The 24,353-nt window shown below is 41.3% G+C and overlaps 1 protein-coding gene across 1 annotated transcript in view; it reads left to right on the forward strand.

The window, feature by feature from the left end:
• Positions 1-24,353, forward strand: part of LOC128500059 (protein shisa-9-like) — a 133,363-nt gene that overhangs the window by 80,646 nt on the left and 28,364 nt on the right. Inside the window, exon 3 of the mRNA XM_053469085.1 lies at positions 21,286-21,435. Coding sequence (XP_053325060.1) covers positions 21,286-21,435 — 150 coding nt within the window. The remainder of the gene's footprint in view (positions 1-21,285; positions 21,436-24,353) is intronic.

The raw sequence follows: 24,353 nt of genomic DNA on the forward strand, positions 1-24,353 counted from the left end.
GTATTGAGTACCCAAGGATCTAAAGTTATGGTGTTCCAAATGTGGGAAAAAGGGCTAATCTGCCCCCTAAATTTGTTAGAGAAGAAGGGGAATGATGGAATCTCACCTGAATATCCAGGGGATCTCTGGAATCCGCGTTGTCCCCTAGGTTTCCATTGTCTTCCTCTAGAAGGGAAGAATGGGGAGGAATTCCGATGGTCTGATTGTGGTCTGTATTTGTCTGAGAAAGAGCCTTTGAAATGTTGTCTGGCGTGAGAGCTGTGGCTGGGAAAGCGGCCCCTGCCTTTCCCAGCCTTCCCAAAAACCTTTTGGGAGAAGGATTTGTTCAAGGACAGTTTAGCTTTGTCCAATGTAGAAAAGATGCCCACATATTTGCTGATTTCCTTAATGAACGCCTCACCGAATAAACAGCCGTCGGCTGAAGGACCTGGTTCCTTATGGGCAATATTCATTAGCAGTGGGTCCATCTTTAGGAGTATAGAGCGCCTCCGTTCACTGGCCATAGCAGTGTTCCGAAGAAACAGATTGCTCTCTGTGCCCAGCCTCTTAGGATTTCGGTGTCCACCGGGATTCCTGTGTTTGCCGATTCCTCTGCCAATTCACAGATCTTAGCAAGAGGACCACGGATATCTAAGAATTTATCCTGACAGGACCTCATAGACCTAGCCAGACCTTTCTTGGGGTTTTTCCCTGATTTAATGAGGTATTGTAAAATATTCGGGTCTATTTCAGGTGTCAGTGACACTTTGTTGGAAAGTGTGGGTCTGGGGCACTCTGCGCGAAGCTTGTTTCTGGTTGATTTGTCCATTGATTTCCTGAGCCATGTCTCCATATAGTGAGCCAAATGGGAGGAAGGTGTCCATTCCGATGAGCGGGGATGTTTAATGTGCCCTGGGTCAAAGAAGGGCTTTGCTTTGGCATCACATGCAACATTTTCAGAATTTTCAGTTGTTGCAGCCTCCTCCTGTAAATCAGATAATGAGTCTGAATATACCTCATCTATAGTCTCATATGACTTTGCATCTGAGTCTGAGGAATCATTGGAGGAGGTAGTGTAAGAGTCAGGTTTACGCCTGTATGCTTTTTTATCCCGTTTATCTTCCTCACGGGCAAAAGGTTTAGAGTGTGACTTTTTATGGCTGTGGTGTGACAGCTTTTCTGAGGTAAAATCACGTTCCTTTTCTTTAGATGGCCCTTTGGAACGTTTGGATTTATGTTCTGGGCTTTCTAGGCAATGTTTCCTCTTATGGGATGCCTTTTTTGACTTAGAAAAAGCCTTGGGCCAACTCACGGGAAGATTCCTCAGGTGACCAAAAGACCTCAGAGGTAATAAACTCTCTGTGCCTCTCTCTGGCTATGGAGAGGGCTGACTCCATGGACTTAGAAAAGACTTCTTGCATTGAAGTCATAGCCGTAATAATGGCATTGGACACAGTAGTATTCAGAGACTGGTCAGCAGTATTAGAGAAAGGGCCTTCAGAAATAACAGTACCTGTGGTATGTTTAACAGCCTCAGAAACAGATTTCTTAGATAGCTCCTTGTTAGCCATGGTAAATGAATTAGTGTAGATAATATTTAAGGTAAATAAACACTGTGTGTAAATTGTGTCACAGGATTGAGCAAACTGCAACAATGTATGTTACTCAGCTAAAGAACTTGGTAGCTCTGAGGGAGTGGGCGGGAATGCGAGTCAGCTGGGCACCAACTGAGGTAATCTCGCGGGGGGGGCTCATACGTCACGTGACGCAGAGGAGCCTAGGAAGGAGAAGCAAACGGCATGAAAATGGCCGCTGCAAGGAGGAGAAAGACCAGGAGATATGAATGCAGGGCAAGGTAGAAAAGATGTTGGTCTAACCGCTGTGTTAAAACAATGCAGGATCAGACCGGAGAGGATGTAAGCAGCCGTGGCAAAACATGATGCAAATTGTGTAAGCTGTATGGGCTGTATGCTTAAAAGGGGTAGGATAAAAGCGCTAAAAGCAACAACAACAAACAAAAAAAAAAAAAAAGTCCTTTTTAAAAAAAAGTTATTGTAGATGATGATGTAGCAGCAGAACCACTTGCCAAGGTTTCCTCTTCTTGGCTTAGACAGGTAGAGTAGTTCACAAGGGGGTTAGTGGCTGCGCTCTCACGGATGTGTATGAGATATATAAAAGAAAGAAAAACACAATAGTGCAATATGTCTCAAAGCTTATTTTTGTTTGAAATGAAGGCCACAAAGGGCTACTCACATTTGGTGGGGGCTTCTTCAGTTAGCCCCAAAGTATATTTCGCCTAGCACAGGCTTCCTCAGAGTGTATAGACTCTGAGGAAGCCTGTGCTAGGCGAAACGCGTTTGTGTATTATTTTATATTAACCCTTTGTTGGTTTTTATTGTTTTTTATTACCAAAAGTTTAAAATAAATAAGTTTTTTTAAAAAACTTTTTTATCTTGCTCCTGGACCTTTTTTAATTTATAAGACAAAATATCTTGTCAGCCATAACTATATCCTTGGTGGGGATTTTACCACCTATGCGCTGAGGAGTGAGCAATTCTATCATTGCTCACCAAAAAGGAACTGTGGACACTCCAGACTGCTTCAAAGGCTGAGGCTAAAGAAATTCCAAGGCAAGGATTATACCACCTAAATGCACATCTTGGGGCTAACTGAAGAAGCCCATATTACATAGTGCTGCCAAAGAAATCTTTAAGGCGAGGATTATATCGCCCAAGCGTATACTTTGGGGCTAACTGAAGAAGCCCCCACCAAATGTGAGTAGCCCTTTGTGGCCTTCATTTCAAACAAAAATAAGCTTTGAGACATATTGCACTATTGTGTTTTTCTTTCTTTTATATATCTCATACACATCCGTGAGAGCGCAGCCACTAACCCCCTTGTGAACTACTCTGTATGGGCTGTATGGTGTGAATAACGAGTTACCTCCTGTAAACAGTGTAAAAGGTTGTATAAATTGAATAAGGGAGATAAACCATGAATTAAGTACACAATTTAAGTAAAATATATATCAAATATGTGCAAAATAAGAGTAATATTGAGGAGCACAGTGATAAGATACTTAACTCTCCGAAGGAGCAGCAAAGAAAGAGGAGGGACTAATTGATTACACCTGTTTTATACCTATCTATTCATATTATTGGTTCTCAGCATATTGTACCTGTCATGTTTGGTTGTCATTTTTTCTTCTCTACCTAACCTGTTTGTTAACCATTTTGCTGCTGGGAGTAGTAAAGAAAGTATAAAGCATAATAGGAGCCTCCTGTCTGAGATAAAATTCCGTAGTGCTGTACAATGGGTAGGCAGGACATAACAAGTAGTATGTAACATAACAAATTGACTAACAGAGACATACATATTAATGTTATGTAGGTTAAGCTTTTGCCTTTTATAGTAAAAAGCAGAGTTATTCTAATTGTGCCAACCTTTAGTATGGGTGTATTAATTTTTCTTTTGTGATCAATGTATATATATTTTGTGTGAAATTGTAAAGCTGTCAGATCTGCCTGCTTTTGTACAGATCTCCCTGCAGCTGCTTGTATCCGGAATAAACTTTTATACATTCTGGTGGTCATCACAACATTTGATTTCCACAACAGTACTTATTTATGGGGTACCTTGGGGCTTATGTGCTTTGGCCAAAACACTTTACCAAAGAAGTTAGCATTTGAGTGCTGGTATTTTTTTTTTTAGAAAATGAGAGAGGGATAGCCAAAGAAGAAGAAAACCAACCCCAAAAAATTCTTTAAGTACATAAAATCTAAAAAAATAAAAAAGGAAAGTGTAAGTACACTAAAAACAGAGATGGGAGTGTTGGTTAACGAGGACCAGGAAAAAGCACAAACTTTAAATAACTTTTTTTCCTCAGTATATATTAAAAGGAGGAACATATGGCAATGGATATGCAAATGACTATTGCAACAAATTTGCAAACAAATTGTAATTGTATGACTCAGGACAATGTGCTGCAGCAACTAAAGAAAGTTAATGTCAACAAAGCTCCAGGGCCTGACGGTATTCACCCACGAGTACTAAAAGAGCTAAGTCTGGAAATAAGTGAACCTCTGTTTCTAATCTTCCGGGATTCTTTTCTTTCAGGAATTAAACCAGAGGATTGGAGGAAGGCAGATGTGGTTCCTATATTAAAAAAGGTTTCAAACTCTTTGCCTGGAAATTATAGATCTGTGAGCTTAACTTCTGTGGCTGGGAAAGTATTTGAAGGGCTATTAAGAGATAATACCGTATTTGCTTGATTATAAGACAAGGTATTTTTCAGAGCAAATGCTCTGAAAATAACCATCTTCTTATATTTAAGGTCGTCTTCTAATCAAACCTCAAATAGAGATCCCAGCGCTTCAGGGAACCTGGATCCTCCTCTGTCTGCGATGCGCGCAGATAACCTCCGCTGCTGCCGGCACTTCCTCTGGGGCTTCTATGACGGAGCGTCGGCATCACATGACCTTCTGCTGCTCATTCATAGAAGCCCCGGCGGAAGTGCCACTGGCTGCCCCACTAGACACCAATCTGAAGCATGGGAAGAAGTGTAGGGATGCACTGGTAAGTAGGGGGGGTAAGAGTGGCATATGGGGGTATAAGGGCTTTCTGGAGGCAGAGTGGCATATAGGGGGGTTAAAAAGAATATCCAGGAGGCAGAGTGGCATATAGGGGTGTCACGCCAACTTGTGTAGTGCATACATGGACTTGCTACCTGGTAGAGATGGTATGGCCAATTTCAGAATGAGAGGGGTTAATTCGATTATATAGGCATGTGGTGCCAAAAGGTCTTTTAACATGAATTTGCCTTTTGAAGCTGGGACTCCAACCAGGGCCCTCCGCAAGGTGGGAAATGTTACAAAGAAGGTCCTGCTATGTCTAGGTCCAATGTAAACGGACCAAGTAATCCACCATATGCCTGTATCCCCTCATAGATAGTGGATTCTTTTGATATGCTAAGTGACACTAGCAGTCAGGAAAACCATTTCTTCCAAGGTCATATCCAACACATAATAACCCAGAGATTCATAATCATACCTCCTTTTGTGCATATCTAGAACGGGGAAAGCGCACCCTACAAAAAGAATGCAAAAATGGCTAGTGCAACTTAAGCTGTTTGGAAGAAATTGTGAAGTCCGTTGTATTCAGTCATAAGTAGCAAGTGTGACATATCTATGGACTTCATAATTTACAAGAAATTCATAAATGCAAGAATTATTGCTGTGGCAAGCACAGGAGGGACAATAAAATGAATTATTTTGACTGATATGGATAACACAAGGGGGCGGTCACTTATGGTTCCTATAGGTACACCTTCCCTCTGGGCTGGCTTGGAAACTGGAAAAAGTATAAATTTAATGATAGGAAATTGGTCAGTGTACTTACTAGGAGCCAAGATCTAATTTTGAGTAGATCGCCATCTTTCTTTGCAGGAGCCCTACAGACAGAAAAACTGTTACGTCACCATTCAAGTGAGTAGTTAGGTTTTCTGCAATTTGTTCTGTTTATCATCTTTTTTGTATGCACTGTGACTATTTTTTGTTCATAATAAATATTCCTTTATTAAGTTCTGCCTTTGTCTGGTAAAGACTCAGGTTACCTGATTAGACCATTTTATTGGTAATTTGAAATCACATAATTATTGTGTTAAAGTATATTGTGTGGGTTCTTAGTCTAATTCGCTTGGGGTACCAAGGCACCCCATTTATAAATTGTCTTGGTGGTGACAGCGTTATGATATTACTTATATCATTATAGTTAGTTGTGGGTGGTATTAAGTGTGGATATTTTTATTTTATCACTATTTCCGGTCTAGGGCAGACAGATATAAGGCATTTCTTGGGGCAGAGTGACATATAAGGGGGTATAAGACATATCTGGGGGCAGATGTGCATAACTGGGGGGGGGCAGGTTGTAAAATGAAAAGAAAAAAATATATTTTTTCTCATAGTTTTTATTAAATTTGAAAAAATTGTTTACATGTAAATATTTACTAGTAAAACTTTTTTCTTATAGGGTAGTCTTATATCAGTGAAGAAAAAAGTTTTAATACCACCTCTCACGTGACATAGTGAAAATTAATAAATAATTGTAATAAATCAAATACTTCCCAATGCAGTACTGCTGCAGCCCAAACAAACACTCCTCAAATGTTTCTTTAATATCTTCATATAAAATCTACAAAACAGACGTAAACGAAGATGGTGGAGTATCCTTGTACAAATGTTGTTAAAAAGGTTAGAATACACTTACAGCCATGATGGCATAACCAAATTGTTATGCATATATGCCTGTGTAAGTCAGAAAAGATAGAGGCCTAGCGCTACCGCCACAGGACTTTAGCAAGGTAAGTAAACTACAAAGGGGGAAAGGGGAAGAGAGGGTAGATAGTGAGAAGTGGAGAGAAAGTAGATAGTGAGAAGGGGGGAGAGAGGGTAGATTAGGGTGACCACATGTCCCGGATTGCCCAGGACAATGCCTTGTCCCAGAATGAGGAGTCTGAGTGAAGGAGGTCTCAGCCAATCAGGAGAGACTTCTCAACTCTCCTGATTGCCGGAAGCTTCTGAAATACATAGCACAGACATACCTTTAGACTACAGACTGAGACAAACAGAACACACGAGAGGGGCACACCTTATAAAGGATACAAAGCAAAAGCAAAGAGCTGAAGCAGAAACAAGGAATGGAAGATCAGAACAGAGCAAAAGGAAATCCAGGAATGGATTGAAGCAAAACAGGGAAACTGAAACAAGAGTAGATATGCAGCTCCGCAGCCTGGGTAGGACGTGACACAAATATGCCCAAGGAATTACAGCAAGCCCACAGATAGAAATGGGTACATAAATTACAACAGCTGCCATCATCCCCAATGGCTTAATAATATTCCTAAGGGTCAACTTTTGAGGGTGAAGAGAAACTGCACAAAAAGAGAGGATTTTGAAATCAAAGCAAATGAAATTAAACAAAAATCCATCGAAAAGAATTACCCGGAAGAAAAGTTAAACGATAGTCTTCGTCAAGTAAAAGCAGTAGACAGACAGCAATTGCTGGGGAATAAAGACACGCTATTAAAAACATCCAAAGAGAGGGATTTTAGTTTTTCCTTTTTTACACAATACAACACTCAAGCAGATAAGATTAAACGTATTATAAACAAACATTGGCATATATTAAAAAATGATGAAGTTTTAGGTACGGCATTACCCGATAGAAGACAAATAATCTTTAAGAAAACTGGATCATTAAAAACACTACTGGCCCCAAGTGTCCTACCGAAACAAATAGCAGTACAAACCCCTCAAATGTTCGTAGGAAACAAACCAAATGGGTTCCATAAATGCAGTCATTGTAAGATGTGTATGTCCTTACCCAAAAAAACTAATCAGTTTACAGGCACAATAACAGGTCAAACATACACGATCAAACACTTTATAAATTGCCTAACGAAAAATATAGTCTACCTATTAGAATGTGGGTGTGGCCTACAATATGTCGGCAGGACCATAAGACCCATGAAAGAGAGGGTATTAGAACATCTTGGGAACATAAGAAACAAGAACACTAAACATAGTGTTCCCAGACTTTGCAACATGTGCCCGAAGTACTCCACAGAATCTTTAAAAATCATAGGTATAGATTGAGTTCCTCCCAATTGGAGAGGCGGCAGTACGGTAGATAATTTATTCAAACGCGAAACCGAGTGGATTTTTAAATTAAAAACCTTTAAAAAAGGTGGTCTAAATATGGAGCTGGACATCCTAACATATATGTGATCTTTCATCTGATAACAATAATACTAAGATGTAATTCACACTGATAATATACCTTTACATCTCTATTATGTATACACCTATAAAACGAACCTTGAGGTAGTGGTATAAAACAGACCTCCTATGAATAATTCATTGATGTAATAATTCAACAGTATAGTACATTCTTAATATATACGTTTAATAGACCTTATTGAACAACATAACCCGAATTCTTAAGTAATGGCGGAAAATATACAAATTTTTACTAGTAATCTTTTGACGCAACAATTTAACAGTGTAATACATTTTAATACATTTTAGAAAGATGATTTATTATCATTCAAACAATAGGAAAACAATTTTTTAGAAATTCATTTAACATTTATTTTTATTTATTTATTTTTTTATATATATATATTTTTATTTTTTTAATTTTATTTATTTTTTATTTGTCCTTTATTTTTTATTCATGTAACATCGATTCACACATTAAAAACATTAAATATATGGATAATACATTCAATAATTCATGGGGAAAACACTTTGTTTTATCCTTAATGCATCTTACATTTCTCAGGGATTCCTTTTATTGATTTTCCTTTATTTACATTTTTCATTTCTGTTTAGGTTATACATATAACGTCTCATTTACAACGTACATATAGGAACACACTAGATATATATATCTGTGTAGAAGTCCTCCCGTTCTAAATGGCAGTTGCAACTAGGGTCCCTTCCTAATAGAAGAAGAAACAAAATAAGAGTCTTTCAGTTCGATTATACTTTTTACTAATACTTACCATACCTACGTACCGGCTTTTTTCCCACGTCTCTATGGTGGATGGCTATTGTAGCTTTCATTCATTGGGTCCTTCTCTATACATTTTGTATTTTTTGGTCTTTAACACAGCCTCGTTTTATTTCACTATGGGACAGATCTTTTATTCCATCCCTCACATATGGCTGTATTTAGGGACACCCCCCAGAATACTATCCCCCACGTATTGCTGTACTTAGGGACACCCCCTGGAATATTATGCGGCACCAGTGCATCATGGGTACACAATACGCACGATCGGTAATCCGCAGGTCCACCTCATTCAGGCATCGGCTCCTCTATCCGCCACGCTATTTAAAATTAGCGGCCGTACACGAAATACTATTTGTATTAAGTAATAAAACTTTTTTTTCACTTACCTCCGAGTTCCATGGGATCATCAAAGGTCCGGACGGGACAGACGGGATGACGGGATGATGACATTGGACGTATCAACGTCAGACGCCGGCGAATTAAGATGGCGCCCGGCAGGATTTAAAAGAACCGCACATCGATACAGAAATCACTCCTGATGAAGCCACACACTCGGCGAAACGCGTTGAGGATTTTATAGAGCTCTTTTTACGGACTTTTTATTTGCTTTTTTAAATAACATCCCTTGGTGGATGATTGTTATTAAGCTTTTATTTTGGCTTGTGGCCTTAAATAAATAGTATATTTTATTCCACCACTTTGTGGATTCAATTCAACTACTGGGTGCAGTTTCATACCAGCGGACCACTGGGAGACATCCAGAGTTATTGGAGGAGAAGCAGAGGAAAGATACTTGATGTATATGGGTATTACACCCCCTCAAAAAGTGTAAGTGTATTTCCACATTTGCGTGCTGCAATAACTGCTTGATGCTACACCATTGTGGTCTCTACCTGTCTTCTGCTTCTTTGCATATATTTACTACTTATCCACCTGGAGGATTTGATGTTTATGAAGCCTGAATACACGTACATATTGTGAGTGCATTATATAGACATATAGTGCTATTACCTGTGCATAATACTACACCATCATTTTGTTTTTTGTTTTATTTTTTATTTTCAACCGGCATACACGAGCGCCCCCTAGTGATCTTTGAGCACATTAGTGAACAATTTTCCCCTGAGCCTTCACCTTCTCTGCTACTACTATCATCATCAACAGTCCTGCTACCATTTATATGGCCAGTAATCTTGTTTACACTGGCACAGTTACCAGTGCCACCACCAGTACTGTAACTGTGCTAATAAGAACAACCACTGTTAGCAGCAGTGTAGAGAGCCTAGAGACGGAGAGTGAGATTAATGTGCCGTCTCCTAGTGTTTGCAGTACTAGCCCTGCTGCTCAGCCACCCAGAGCAGTAAAAGCAGCACATAAAAAGGTCCAAGGCTCCTTGCGCCCCAATTTGGGAGCACTATGAAAGTATAGAAAAAGGGTGCTACGTAAAGCGCAAACATTTTGGGAAGCTAATCAACAGAGGGAACATTTCATCAGTTTTGCCATTAAACATCACCTCAGCACTCAACATAATGCTATTGGGGAAAGAGACAGAAAAATGTAGGGCAGGCAGCATAGCTGGTGGCCCTGGTACTACTACAACAACTAGTACCATCTCCAAGAGCTTCTTCATAGCCAATAGCAGCTACAGCTAGTGCTGGCAGCCAAAGACCAAGGCAGGTTCCAACATGTCCAGCTCACCCTGGAAGAATTTAGATCTTTCCACTCCAGGAGGTCAATATCCAAACAGCAGGCCAATAAAATAACCTAACTTATTAGATGGTTCATTGCTGTTGGAGGTGCATCCTTCTCCACGATTGAAGGAGAGCCTTTCATTGATTGAAGGAGAGCCTGATTGCAGGGGTCACAACCAGGGCCAGACTCGCCCAACGGGAAACCATTGCAGCTGATGCGGCTGCGAGTTTTAAAGCTGCCGTAAAACAGCCTCCACCGGCCGCTTAATGATTTTAAAGTAGCCGGCGTGCCTATTCCATACTGCCCAGTGCCTCAGTGGGAGGGAGGGGGGCTGGCTGGGGACATCACATAAATCAATACACAAGGGTGTGGGGGCATAAATGCACAAAGGGGGCTGGCTGGGGCATAAATACACATGGGGCAATACACAAGGATGGGTGGCCTGGCTGGGCCATCACTACACAAGGGGGAAAACACACAAACAACAAACCAGTGTGGAAAGCATTTTTTATGCTTTGTGTAGCTTAACCCATCCTGATGCATGTGTTGATGTGACAGAGCCTCTCCTGGTGTGTGTGTGTTTGAGTGTCGGTGTGGCAGAGCCTGTCCTGGTGTGTGTGCATTTGGGTGTCGGTGTGGCAGAGCCTGTCCTGGTGTGTGTGAGTGTGTGTTTGGGTGTCGGTGTGGCAGAGCCTATCCTGGTGTGTGTGTTTGGGTGTCGGTGTGGCAGAGCCTGTCCTGATGTGTGTGCATTTGGGAGTCAGTGTGGCAGAGCCTGTCCTGATGTGTGTGCTTGGGTGTAGGTGTGGCAGAGCCTGGCCTCATGTGTGTCTGGGTGTTGGTGTGGCAGAGCCTGTCCTGATGTGTGTTTGGGTGTCAGTGTGGCAGAGCCTGTCCTGATATGTGTGCATTTGGGTGTCGGTGTGGCAGAGCCTGTCCTGATGTGTGTGCTTGGGTGTTGGTGTGGTAGAGCCTGGCCTCATGTGTGTGTTTAGTGTCAGTGTGGCAGAGCCTGTCCTGGTGTGTCTGTTTTTGGTCATCTGTTTCCTGGCACTTTACTTTCTGTAGGAATAAATAGAACTATTTTATTTTTACTTATTTAGAGAATAAAACTCCCTCCTGATATGTAGTCACTTCAGAGGACAAAACTTTCTAGGCCCAGAAAAGTAAAGGTTTTGTATAATTTACTCCATTCCAATCTGCATATGTTATTAAAAAGGATTAGTGACACTAAACTGTGGCTTCAGGTATCCCGTGTATGATAACTTTTTGTTAGTGTACTGATATACTCCCAATCCCATCTCTTTACATCAATATGCAATCAGGAAAAGATGGGCATGGATGGTGAGCTGATTTGGTGGCGTAATGGGCCACTTGACTAGATTTGCCCCCAGGCCTTAGGTTGCCAGCACTCCCCTGGATGCACAGCAGCTTCTATCATGCCTATGCCTATTTAATATAGTATAGCATCAAAATGGCGAATGAGTGAAGGGCTTGAGATCACCTGAACTCACCTAGGGTTCTGGATCCCTTCTTGGGAATGTTAAGGCCCCGTACATTGAGACTCAGCACAGTGAGGTCAGTGTGTTTAAAGGCCATGGTCCACATACACCCCTCTACATGTACTGTGGGTTGGGCCAAGGAAAAGAATAGGGCAACAAGGGGGGAGCAAAATGTAGAAACTTTGTATTAGCAAAGACCTGGTGAAGAAGGTGAAATACACCTACATTTGGATCTGCTATAAGCAGCCTCCCGATGGCAGGCCAAAATATAAAAAACATAAAGAAAGCTAAGAAGAGATTTAAATACAATAAAAGCTTGCAGCATTCACCTGTAACATTAACACTGATAACTCCCACCTCCAGAGCTCCCATCCTGCCCCCTCTCACCCTCCAGATTCCGGCAGTCATCGTGAAAACCTACTGAGAGAGATGAGGAAGGGAAAAAAAACACCTCACAAAAACACAAAGAGAGAGCCCCCACATCAACCACCTGAGCTGTCCAGGTGTCACGAACTGTACTCACCTGTGTACCTGCTGCTTGACGCGTCTTCCAGCCTCACAGTCTGACGCCGTCCCGACGAGTGCTTTCCGCATGCCTGAAAGCCGACACTCTTAAAATGGCCGTGTCATGGAAATTGAACAAGTAATTGGGATACCTCTGGACTACTTAAACAACTGACACCTTTGCTAAGGTGCTCAGTTGTTGTTTTGAAGTTTCAGAGAGCAACTTGGTGTTTGTTTGTTACATTTCCCCAGAATTTTGCCTGTTAACCCCTTCCTCCTGTACCTGTTTCCATACCCGTTCCGGTCCCGTCCCATGCTGTCCTGCCCTTTCCTACCTGTTCCTGTTTTCCCCGGATTGCCTTCACGGTTGTTTGACCCGGATTCGGACTAGACTACACTACACTTGCCTCAATAACCCTTGTCTGCTGTGGTGCTCCAGACGTCTGCCGTCCTGCTCTGTGTCTGCAGTTTAACCCTTGTCTGCTGTGGTGCTCCAGTTGTCTGCCATCCTGCTCAGAGTCTGCTTCTACTCCTGGCTCACCACACCTGTGTTTCCTGTGTACTGCTGTACTCTCCTCCACCGTTCCCTGCTCAGCTCACTACTAGCAGTCCACCATCTACCTGCTGGTTAGTGGGCAGTGCATGGTCCAGTCATCCTGCATAAGATTCCACCCCTCCTGGACCAGGTAGGCCTAACACCAGGCCTGGTCCCTATCCCCCCCAACCCAACCTTCCTAGACCCGAAACTAGAAACTGTGAAGAGAAGTGCCATTTTTTGTTGGTTTGTTGAACTCTGCTGAGACGTTGGGTCTGCAGGTGACATTCCTGAGTATTCTCTGGGCTATAGGTGCTGAGGCCAGTAGGGGTGTGTTCTCAGTCATATACTGTTCTTGAAAGCATTTGAGCTACTAGATTCCACAACCCTGACCCTAACACCCTATCCAACCTTCCTGAATCTCCCCTTTCTAATATTCTTCCTCTATTGTGATCTGTGACCTTGTTGCGTGGGTATTCATGGTTATGGCAGCCATTCCACTGTTCAGCTCGAGTCCAGTTTCCCCTCGGTGCTCGCTCCACGATCCTATGGTGAAGGATTATATCTTGCCATAAATTATTGGCTGTGAAGATGGGTTGCGGCATGAAGTACTAATTTCGAAGGATCCCTGAAGGTCTCTTGAGGTTCCTCGGAGGTGTGTGTGATGTGACAAATGTAAGCCTTTCCCCATAGGGCCACAGAGTGCGCCTTACCCCCGACAGGGTTAAAGCTCGGGGGTGGGACCTGCTAATCACACGTTGGTGGTAGAGTTTGATTATGCTGCAGTTGTTCCTGATCTATGTGTGGTGGGTTCCATTAATTTGGGCACGAGAGCTTGTGGTGCTGATGTTTCTTTCTGGGCTTCCCCGGGGAAACTGCTCCTAGTCGTGCAAGTGGGTTGTGTCACAAGGGTCTACCTGAGTGAGGTGTCCATGGATGGCTCGCATGGGATTACTTGGGGGTGTGTACGGTGAGGTTGGAATTGTGTAATCTCCAGGGTGCCCAGTAATTTTGACTATTACTCTCTCACATGACTAGTAGTGTCCTGGGGCTTGTGCGCCGATTTGTGCATGTTGTGGTTGAGGCCTGTACAGAGGACCATGCCTGGTTATGTATGGGGGTGCTATCCAGTCTTCTACTCGGATTTGGGGGAACCCTTTGCCACTGCCCCCCATCTCCATATGACATTTGTGTGACCTTCATAATTAATGAGGAGTTGGAAAGGGAATCCTCATCTATATTTAATTTATCTTTCAGTGCTACCGCAAAGGACCTCAAGGCTCATCAGTTTCTCAGCATGATGGATGAGAAGTGCTACTGATTGGTCCTCAAATCTCATATAGCTCTTAGCCAGGCTAGGCACACCCTCTTTATTAAGGAATTTGTTAACTCTCCAAGCATGTTTTGCTTAGGTTCTTTAGCTCTGTCAATTGATCAATGGATCAATTGATACCTCAGGCTTCTGTGATACCTACCGTGTCCGCCGCGGTCCCTCGCCGGTCTGCCACTGGTGGGCGTGCATGCTGCACGTACACAGAGAGGACGTGCCGCGCACACATCCTCTCAGTGTACTGTGCGCACGGCACGTACACAGAGAGAGGCTCGCGCCTGTAACTATGAGCGAGCCGCCGCGACAAGTCGGCGGCACTCGGAGTGTTATGTGCGAGCTGCCGCGGCTCGACTACCCCGGCATCTGCTGGCGTGGCACACCCGCGGCGCTCGCATGTGTAGCACACTCAGATGCCGGTTGTTGTTTATCTCGCTTACGCCATTAGTGTGCGCCGGTCGCGATGACGTCACACACATCTCATTGGTTTATTGTGTTTGTTTTCCTGCCCTTGTTCTTATTTAAACCTCCTGTCCCATTACTGCAGTGCCCGTTCAAAGAGTCGCTTGCGTGTAGCTCTGGGTTACAGCTCACTTGTTCGTTCCTGATTGATTTACGTGTACCTGACCTTGGCTTTGTTTCCTGACTTCGATTCTGTGCTGCTTGCCCCGACCTTGGCTTGTATACCGACTTTGCTCCTGTGCTGCCTGCCCCGACAGTGGAATATCCTGATTACGTTCTCTCTGTCTATACCCTTTGTGCTGTGCTACGCTACCGTCTCTGCACAGTGGGTGCATCACCCGTGTTGTCCTCGGTCCCGCATAACAGCTTCTGCATTTAAGTAAAGAATTTGTGCCTTTTATATGTTCACATTTATTTTAGGTATAACAGAGGTATACCCACTGCACCCGAGTATATGAGCAGCACAGACTTCCCTAGTGCCTCCCAACTAGAAGAAAATCATAAAGCACCATCACCATTTTTATAATTAAAGGGGAATCACTAGTGTGCAGTATACTGCTCATGAAAGAGATGATAGATCTATCATTTATAGTATACTGTATATGCTTATTCCTGATACAGACAATACTGCACAATGCACTTTGTTTTTCTACTTTGTTTTAGGTATGCAATATTCATCAAACATATCCGTTATTGGCTTTAATTCAAGAATAACTATTGCTATATCTATCTATCTATATATATATATATATATATATATATATATATATTATAGTCCTTTTTATCTTCTTTATGATAAGACATATACAAACTTATAATTTGTTTTATATTTTTTCTCCATACTGTCTATTTACTATCTATTGTGGCAAAGTTAGAGAGGCGTTCTTTGTCAGTAGCAGGTTGGAGCGCTTTATATTCCCAGCATGATAGGGTTACTAGATGAATGTCAGCCTTTTCAGATGAATTCACCTTTACTGCAATGTTTAAGGCATTAGGAGACAACAGGGAGACAGTCAGTTAAGCCTGAGGCCCTGAGACTCTAAGGAAAAGGTAAGGTTTAAAAACGTGTGTGTTTAACTTACTGTGACTACTTGGTTTACATAGTTACATAGTTCATAAGGTTGAAAAAAGACCTAAGTCCATCAAGTTCAACCCTTCTACCTAACCTTCCTATTCTTGATTCAAAAGAAGGCAAAAAACCCCTAATTAAGCTACTCCGAATTCTGCCATCAGAGGAAAAAAATTCCTTCTTGACTCCAAGAGGCAGTTGGATTTCTCCTTGGATGAAGAAGCTCTAAAATATTAATGTTATTCTATTTATATCCCTGTATGTCATGCCTTTCTAAGAAAATATCAAGGCTCCTTTTGAAAGTATCTAATGTATTGGATAACACCACCTCCATTGGAAGTGAATTCCATACCTTTATTGTCCGTAGTCATATTGTCATGGCTGATTGGTGTATATTGATGATATACTGTAGGATGCAAGCTAATTGTACAATTCTAATATATATGTGTTTTAAGCAGTTAAAAGAGTTTTTTATCAGTTTTTAGAACTTTTTTAAAAGGTTCCTCTTCAAGAAGCTGGGTTACCCCAGAGAAACATGTTAAGGTTCTGAGGATTACCAACACTGGATGCTGGACTTTTAAAAGTTCCTGTTGTACTGGTGGTTTGCGGCTAAGTTTGCGAATTTGCACAGTTATACAGTGATACTGTGAAATAGATTTTTTTATTATTTGTTTTAGAAGATTTGTTTCATGAGTACATTAAGACAGACAATACCCTGGCTAGACAGCCTGGTGCCACATACTTGTCACAATAGCCAGCAATACCTGCTCAACACAAAGTCACTGATTTGACACAGAGAAATGCTTTTGACTTGATAAAGGGAGGACTCCCGAAAGCTCGTCTATTATTTTAAATACTGTTAGCCCAATAAAAAAGGTATTACAAGATTCTGCAACATTCTATTTTTTTGCATTTTTAGAAGCTTGGAATAAAAGAAAGATCTTTTGATGATCTTGTTTATCCTGGGAATTTTGTGACTGCATAAATATCACTCCCACCTATACACCGTTTTGCCTTTTCAATATTGTGCTATTGTTATTTGTTTATATTTCCAACGTGTATTTTTGCCCTAACATTTGAAGATTTGTTTCATGAGTACATTAAGACAGACAATACCCTGGCTAGCAATACCTGCTCAACACAAAGTCACTGATTTTGGGATGATCCCGATGAAGCGGCGACAATTCCCAGGGTACAGATGAATAGCTCTGGGTCCCAGGATGCCCCAGTCCAAAAAGTGCCCTGATCTGGGGGCAGAACCCCGATCAACAGCAATGGAAAGGCCCCCAGGTGCGGTTCTAGACATAGCTGGACAAGAGTTCCATGAGGGCGGTTAACAATCCCCATTCTCCAGATGAAATGAAGAAAACCAAGGTTCTCAAGTGGGCTCTCTCTCTGGAACCACCCCAGCCTGTGCCCTATCATTAGTCTAACATATACTCAGAAGAGCCCTCTAGGTAGTTGTAGCGATTGTGTCAAGGTTTTAGGAGGCATTCCTGCAGGGCCCAGCCACCCAACAGTTCCAGGAGATCACAGCTGAGATCCAGTCAGGCGAGAGAGAACAGGAGGAACTGAAACCTTGAGTAAGGGAACAACCAGGGGGCATAGGACATAATGACATGCACTTAACTGTAAAATACATAATAAATACATAATAAATAGGGGAAATAGATAAGATAATAACCCATTCTTGACAATTGCTGATTTTATTTTTTGCACCCTTCATGACAATGGCTGTTTTAACATTTCTGTGGTGCTTGTATTTAGCTTTTCTTCTCTCTCATTTACTGTAGCCACACAAATGATATTTAGTTTTGTTCACGACAAGACAGGCTTTCTTTTCTTTACCATTTTGATCATATCATGTCATTTACTTTAACAAAGTATAAACTTCCACCGAGGCAGGAGCCCTAGCTGGGCACCCTGTGGAGATAATCCTGTCTGGTTCACAGAGGGCATAGTGGGGCAGGAGGTTATTCTGGCGCCCAGCAGTTCCAAAAGTAAAACCTGTATGTCCCGGTTCTATAACATAGAAACTGGGTTCCAGGTGAACGGGTGCATGGGCCGTATAATATCCACAGCGGTGTACCTGAAGGGACGAGTCCATCGCAATGAGCAAGAAACAGCGTGGCAACACTTAAAGGAAGTGCTTACGCATGAACCGGTGTTAAGGTTTTATGATCCTGCTAAAGCCATTAAGATATCATCTGATACATCACAAAATGGAATAGGAGCAGTTTTACTACAAGACCTGGCAACCAGTAGCATATGCTTCCCGCTCCATGTCTGGTGCTGAAACTAAATATGCTCAGATAGAGAAAGAACTTCTTAGTATCTTGTTTGTATCTAACAGACAGGACCGGCCCGACAATGGAGCCGAGTGGGGCAACAGCTCCAGGCGGCACTTTTGAAGGTGCGGCACTTTGCCGCCCCAAGCCTTTTTTTTTTTTTAAAGCCAAGAAGAGAGAGAGAGAGGGCGCCAAGTGGTTTTATCTTACCAAGTTGTCAGTACCCGCTCGGTGCCCCTCTCTCTCTCCTCTGCGAGCCCTCTAGCTCGGTCTCGGTGCCGGCTTGTAATGTTGAGTGCCGGAAGATGACGTAATTTCCGGCGCTCAGCATTACAAGCCGGCACCGAGACTGAGCAGGGAGACTCACCGCAGGACTGCTGAAAGGAGGGGAAGGGTAGATAATTGGGGGGCGGCAGGGAGAGGAAGGGTAGATAATGGGGGGGGGATTTTAAACTTCGCCCCAGGCGGCATTTTGTCTTGGGCCGGCCCTGGTAACAGATTTCATCAATTTATTTCAGGACAATTGGTTAACGTGGAAACTGATCACAAACCGTTGATAGCATTGTTCACAAAGTGAACAATGCTAAGGATGATCAAATTGCAACATTATACCCTAAAGGTGACATACAAACCAGGACAAATGATGTATACGGCTGATGCATTGTCCAGAGCAGTGGATGAAACAGCTGGTCAAGATGACAAAGTAGCTGAAGAAATTCAAGCTTACGTGGATATGGTCACCTCAGCTATGCCTATTACAGATGCAAAGATGCAGATGATCCGTCAAGAAACAGAGATTCTACTTTGGATAGAGTTAAATGTGCTATTCAAATCAGATGGCCTGATGTCAAACAGAGTTGGAGTCCAAGAATACTGGAACTGCAGAGCTGAACTGACTGTCGTAAATGGATTCCTCACAGTCTCTGCAAGCTCATGCTGGAGAAAATTCATGAAGGTCATTTAGGCATTGAAACATGTAGGAAACAAGCAAGAGGAGTAATGTTCTTGCCATGAATGAACCAAGACATTTCTGATATAGTGTCCTCCTGTGATACATGCTTAAAGTACCACGTGTGCAATGCAAAAGAACCACTGCAGCCACATCCAGTTCCAGAAAGGCCATATCAAGAGGTTGATGTTGACTTGTTTATATGTAACAACACAGATTTTGTCATTATCACTGATTACCATTCCTTGTATCCAGAAGTATGTGGATTGAGATCAACATCGGCTGACAATGTGATTCGATCCATAAAGTCATTCTTTGCTAGACATGGAATACCTCAAGAAGTGTTTACTGACAATGGCCCACAATTTGCCAATGCCCGATTCACAGAGTTTGCCAAAGAATGGGAATTTGTACATACTACATCGAGCCCATATTTTCCACAGTCCAATGGACTGATTGAAAACTCTGTTGGAATTGTCAAAAAACTAATGCAGGAAGCTGAAGAGAGCAAAAGTGAGTTTTATAAAGGGCTGCTAGCATATCGCGGTATGCCACTTGCATGTGGTTACTCGCCTGCAAAACTTCTTATGGGAAGACACCTGCGTACTAATCTACCTATGAAGGATGACCTGCTTGCAACAAGGACAGATGCACAGGTAAAGCAGTTTAAAAGAGAATCAGAAGGAGAAACAGAAAGTCTATTTCGACTCAAGAGTTAAATCTTTACCTGAGCTGCATAAGGGAGAAGAGGTGAGGATTAAGGACAAGGACAATACATGGACACAGAAAGGTTCCATAGATGAACAAGTGCAACCTAGATCTTACACGATTCGGACAGAGGAGGGAAGGATTATTAGAAGAAATAGAAGAGACATTCTAAAATAACACTGAATCGGATGGAGTACAATATTGCAACATGGAGACTGAATCAGAGACTGATCAAGTTGTTAGACGGTCTACGCGTCAAAGGAAAAGTCCTGAAAGATTGATAAAGTCATGTTAATACATCTATATCCAACAATTATGCATAAGTACTTGTTAGACAGATAAATGTTTGGTTATAGCAAGTTTTTCTTTAGCATGTCATTTTCTTAAGAGAGGAAGGTGTAGTGATATGTGTATATTAAAGGACTGTGTTGCTGAGTAGGAGAGGTTTATGTGAGCACATGTTGAAGTTAGTTATGCAAGGACTCTACAAGTTATGTGGTTACTGATAAAAGCAAAGCTGTTCATCTGAAGTGAGTGTCAGCATTAATTATTTTGCAAGAACTACAGAAAACACAACACAAGTTACTTTCCCAATGGATTCAACTCCACCCACTGGCCCTAGAGATGGCAGTACCAGACTTACCTTTCTGTTCCAGATGGACTGGGTGGAGTAACCTTCACACAAAAAGACCAAAGCATCCTTGTTCTTTCGAAAATGGCCTTTCTATATCAAAACAGTAGAAGAACCGCTCAAACAATTCCTCTTTAGTACATTTCAGACCACTGGATGGTTCTCTATGCAACTGTTGCTAAGCAGAGACCCAATACCTGGGGTTGACACAAGGTCTTCACATGGGGACCAGCAGTGTAATTAGCATGTGCCATGTGCATTCATAGCTTCATTTGCTCTGCTTAGCTTTGAGGTTGGGGGACCTGGAAAAATTACACAGGCAAACCCTTTATATAGATGCTTGTTTTATTACATATTAAGTTGTAATAAGAATGGGGAATGGATTGCACAGTAACACAGTGGAGTCACAGGAAGCGACATCACATCACGTGACTCTGCTTTGTTCCTGGGTGGAGCAAGAGAAGAGACACTGTAAGGAAGCAGCACGAAGGCAGCCTTGCGGGACTGCGCAGGATTACCGGGACCCGTAGGGACAGTGTCTGATCGCCCGATCCCGCCCGCAACACCAGCAAGACAGCTGCCGCGCCCGCAAGTTTTTTGGACCCGCGGGACCCACCTCCCAATGCAGTCCTCTAGTTTGCGTTAAAGGTTAACTTTGCTGACTAGACTCAATTGCGTATTCCCTTATCACTGAGTATCACTAATCTGTAAATTGTTTGTGCGGACATGTAAGTGCATGCAACTTTAAATGTTGCAAGTTACAGGCAAGGGTGTGCAACTTCAATGTGCTCTCACATGTCCTTACTTAAAGTCACAGCCCCTTACTACAATAAATACATTAAAATAATTTTAAAAAAATGACCCTCTATGGCCAGGAGAGACCAACACATGCCCTTTCTTCCCCACCTCATACATTGTGGGGTATGGGCTACTTTAATTATCACCCACCCCACAATATATGAGGTGAAGAACCTCTACAGTACAGCCTCCCTCTTCCCCACTCCATTAGAGCTGCACATGCATTGCTTTTTTTCTTATTTTTTTATTTATTTTCATTTCCAACAGATCATGCGAATTTCAGTAGCCTGGGAATGACTTCCTCGCTGGCTCATCAGATTGGCTTGCCACTTACTCACAACGACCGAGCACAGCTAGTTCCTAGCATCTCCTTGCAAGAGCAAGATTTCTCCAAGTATGCAACCATGAAAGCAGTTGGTAAGCTACTATCATTGAGAAAGACTATCATTACTGCATGAAGTAGTTTTGCCCTATAAATGGCATGTTTATATGTTATAGTGGAATATTGGGCAGAGAAAATAGTATTTTATATTAAAATAATATTTGTCAGCAATATTGAAGAGTTACTTTCTACTGACAGTGTTTTTGTGTCCCCCTTAACCTCCCTTGATTTCTGAGGACTCTTTAAAGAGGAATACTTTTGAAAAACTGTTTTTTCTTGTTGAAACATTAAATTCCACATAATAAAATACACAACAATGTGCTTTTTATGGATGGAAAGACAACCAGAGAAGTTGCAAATATATTTCATTATATTTTAAATGTAATAATAATAGAAGTAATAGAAGCAATAATAGAAGTAAAATGCACAATAAATGGTTTGCACTTGAATTAAACCCAAAACACCCTACCTGCGGTCCGTGGAAACCGGTCCACAAAACCGGTCCTTGGTGCCAAAAAGGTTGGGGACCGCTGTATTAGAGGACACATCCTCAAACTCCTGCCGGGGCTGTCACAATCTATCCTGGCTGTTGTGTATCATAAACAGAGAGTAATATATGTCGTTATCTAGCATTGTTTGTAGTAGCATTTCTCTCAACTAGTCTACTATGAAGAAATTGTTGAAAGTCTCCTTTCCCCAACTGATCTTCTCATTTTCTAGCAAGGAGGCCATTGTAAACCTACAATAGACTCCTACCCCACCAAGAAATATAATTAATTGCAGCAGAACTACCACCAGACTGGTGTATTTTTTCTTTTTTTCTATATAGAAATGATATTAAACCACAGTTTCAAATTTGGACCGAGTAGATATTGCCATTATATTGAGACAAATGATTGTTCTATTACACATTGTAATCTTAAACTGTCAGAACCAACAGTTAATTGATATGTTCAATTCATGTGGACATTTGTATGCAGACTGCTGGAATGGTATATTCCAAAACAATCTTAGTATATAATCAATACCTTTACTGTAACAATGGTAAACCAACTTCAATAGAGAAACCCTGTCTTCACCATTTTCTAAGAGTGTCCCACCAAATACAACACCAACATGGTGGGTTGCCCTCCCATAGTGCTCAACAACAGTGGACTATTCTCCTGTCTGATCTAAGTTGCAGGCCCTGTGAGATGTTCATACTTTACCTTGTCTTGAAAACCATTTATTACACTACCACCCACATCGTAAACCGTCTTCCTTGGAAGGCATCTGTCTCCACCATTTTCTTGTATCTGCCCAAGTTACACTGTCTGCAAAAAACACCAACACGGTGTCGCACAGATCCGGAGGCGAGGGTGATATAAAGATTTATACTTTAATATATAAAATAAATAAATAACCGGACTAGCGGCAGTTTTCAAAATCACGGCGCCCCACGTTCATCCACTGCTGCACAACCGAATGTATATCCTCAAATAAAAATCACGTCCTCCTTCTCCTCTTTCACAACGTCCAACGTACGACGCGTTTCATGCTATACTTCCACCATAACACATCATAATAAAGAATCTGCAAAATGTCTCGAATTCTTAGGAATTGCAAGAATAAATAGCTTTTAGAGAGGGGGCAACCTTTTAGACCAGTTAGGTAAGGCTGAAATGAAATGGATTTATAATTTAAAAACTCTTATACCGAATGGATTGAATAATGACCTTGAATTTTTTAATTTTCTCTAAATTATTTTTTAATTATTTATAATGATATATACATATTAATACTTTGGTTTTATATATATATTTTTTATAATGTATTTTAAAATTATTTTATCTATTGTATAAATACAAATGATTCTGAGGCTTTTTAATCGGTATATTAGTACATTTCTATCAAAGTCTTACTAAATTTTTATAAATCCATTTCAGGAGACAATGTATTTTTAAGGCAAGATGTTTAAATAGCCCCCTAATGACATGGTTAATTAATGTGGATGGTGATAATAATTTTACACCACATATGCGAGTATTTATTCATTTATATTCTTATCCTGTATATTTACATATGATCTATTATATAGTTGTTATCTTACAGATTTAAATTAATCAAAGACGGATATAAAGGAGCACAGAAAGGGAAACGCGTTGTACGTCGTACGTTGCACGTTGTGACAGAGGAGAAGGAGGACGTGATTTTAATTTGTGGATATACATTCGGTTGTGCAGCAGTGGATGAACGCGGGACGCCGTGATTTTGAAAACTGCCGCTAGTCCGGTTATTTATTTTATATATTAAAGTATTCATCTTTATATCATCATCGCCTCCGGATCTGTGCTTTGAAGAATTTGGGAATAGTTACCTCAATTTCCGAGATCACAAAGCTTTGAAAAATTCCACGGTGGAGAGTGAAATCTATTCGGGAGACAAACAATCCCTCCCGCTCACCCCCCCTATGTGATTTATAGGCTTGAATAAGCCCACCAAACGTAAGGGTCCAATTTGTCTGTTAGATATATATATATATATATATATATATATATACACACACAATTATTTTGATGAACTACACTATGATGTTTTTTTCTTTTCTTTCTGTTCTATGATTGAATTTTACATACTGCTCGGATTTCCTTGAAGCTACATTGAATTGGTATTATTTGCATTATTTATACTCAATTGGTGTGAGGGGCGCGGTCACCTTTATATGTTTTTGCAGTTTTTCTTTAACAAAGTGGGGTTTTGTTCTGAGGTGTACCAGCAGCACGTGTTTTTTTGCTTATATAATTGTATTTTATATTATTTATATTTTTTTTTTGCGCACTACTCAGTTTTTATTCTATGTATTTTTTTTTTTTATTCTATGTATTTTTAACTACTTATATCTTTGAAGTAAAGACTGTGATTGAAATATGATTTCAAAATGATAGCTGAACTGGAAGTTATTTTTCATTCTTGA

This window comes from Spea bombifrons, chromosome 6, assembly GCF_027358695.1.
Source record: "Spea bombifrons isolate aSpeBom1 chromosome 6, aSpeBom1.2.pri, whole genome shotgun sequence".
Classification (NCBI taxonomy): Eukaryota; Metazoa; Chordata; class Amphibia; order Anura; family Pelobatidae; genus Spea; species Spea bombifrons.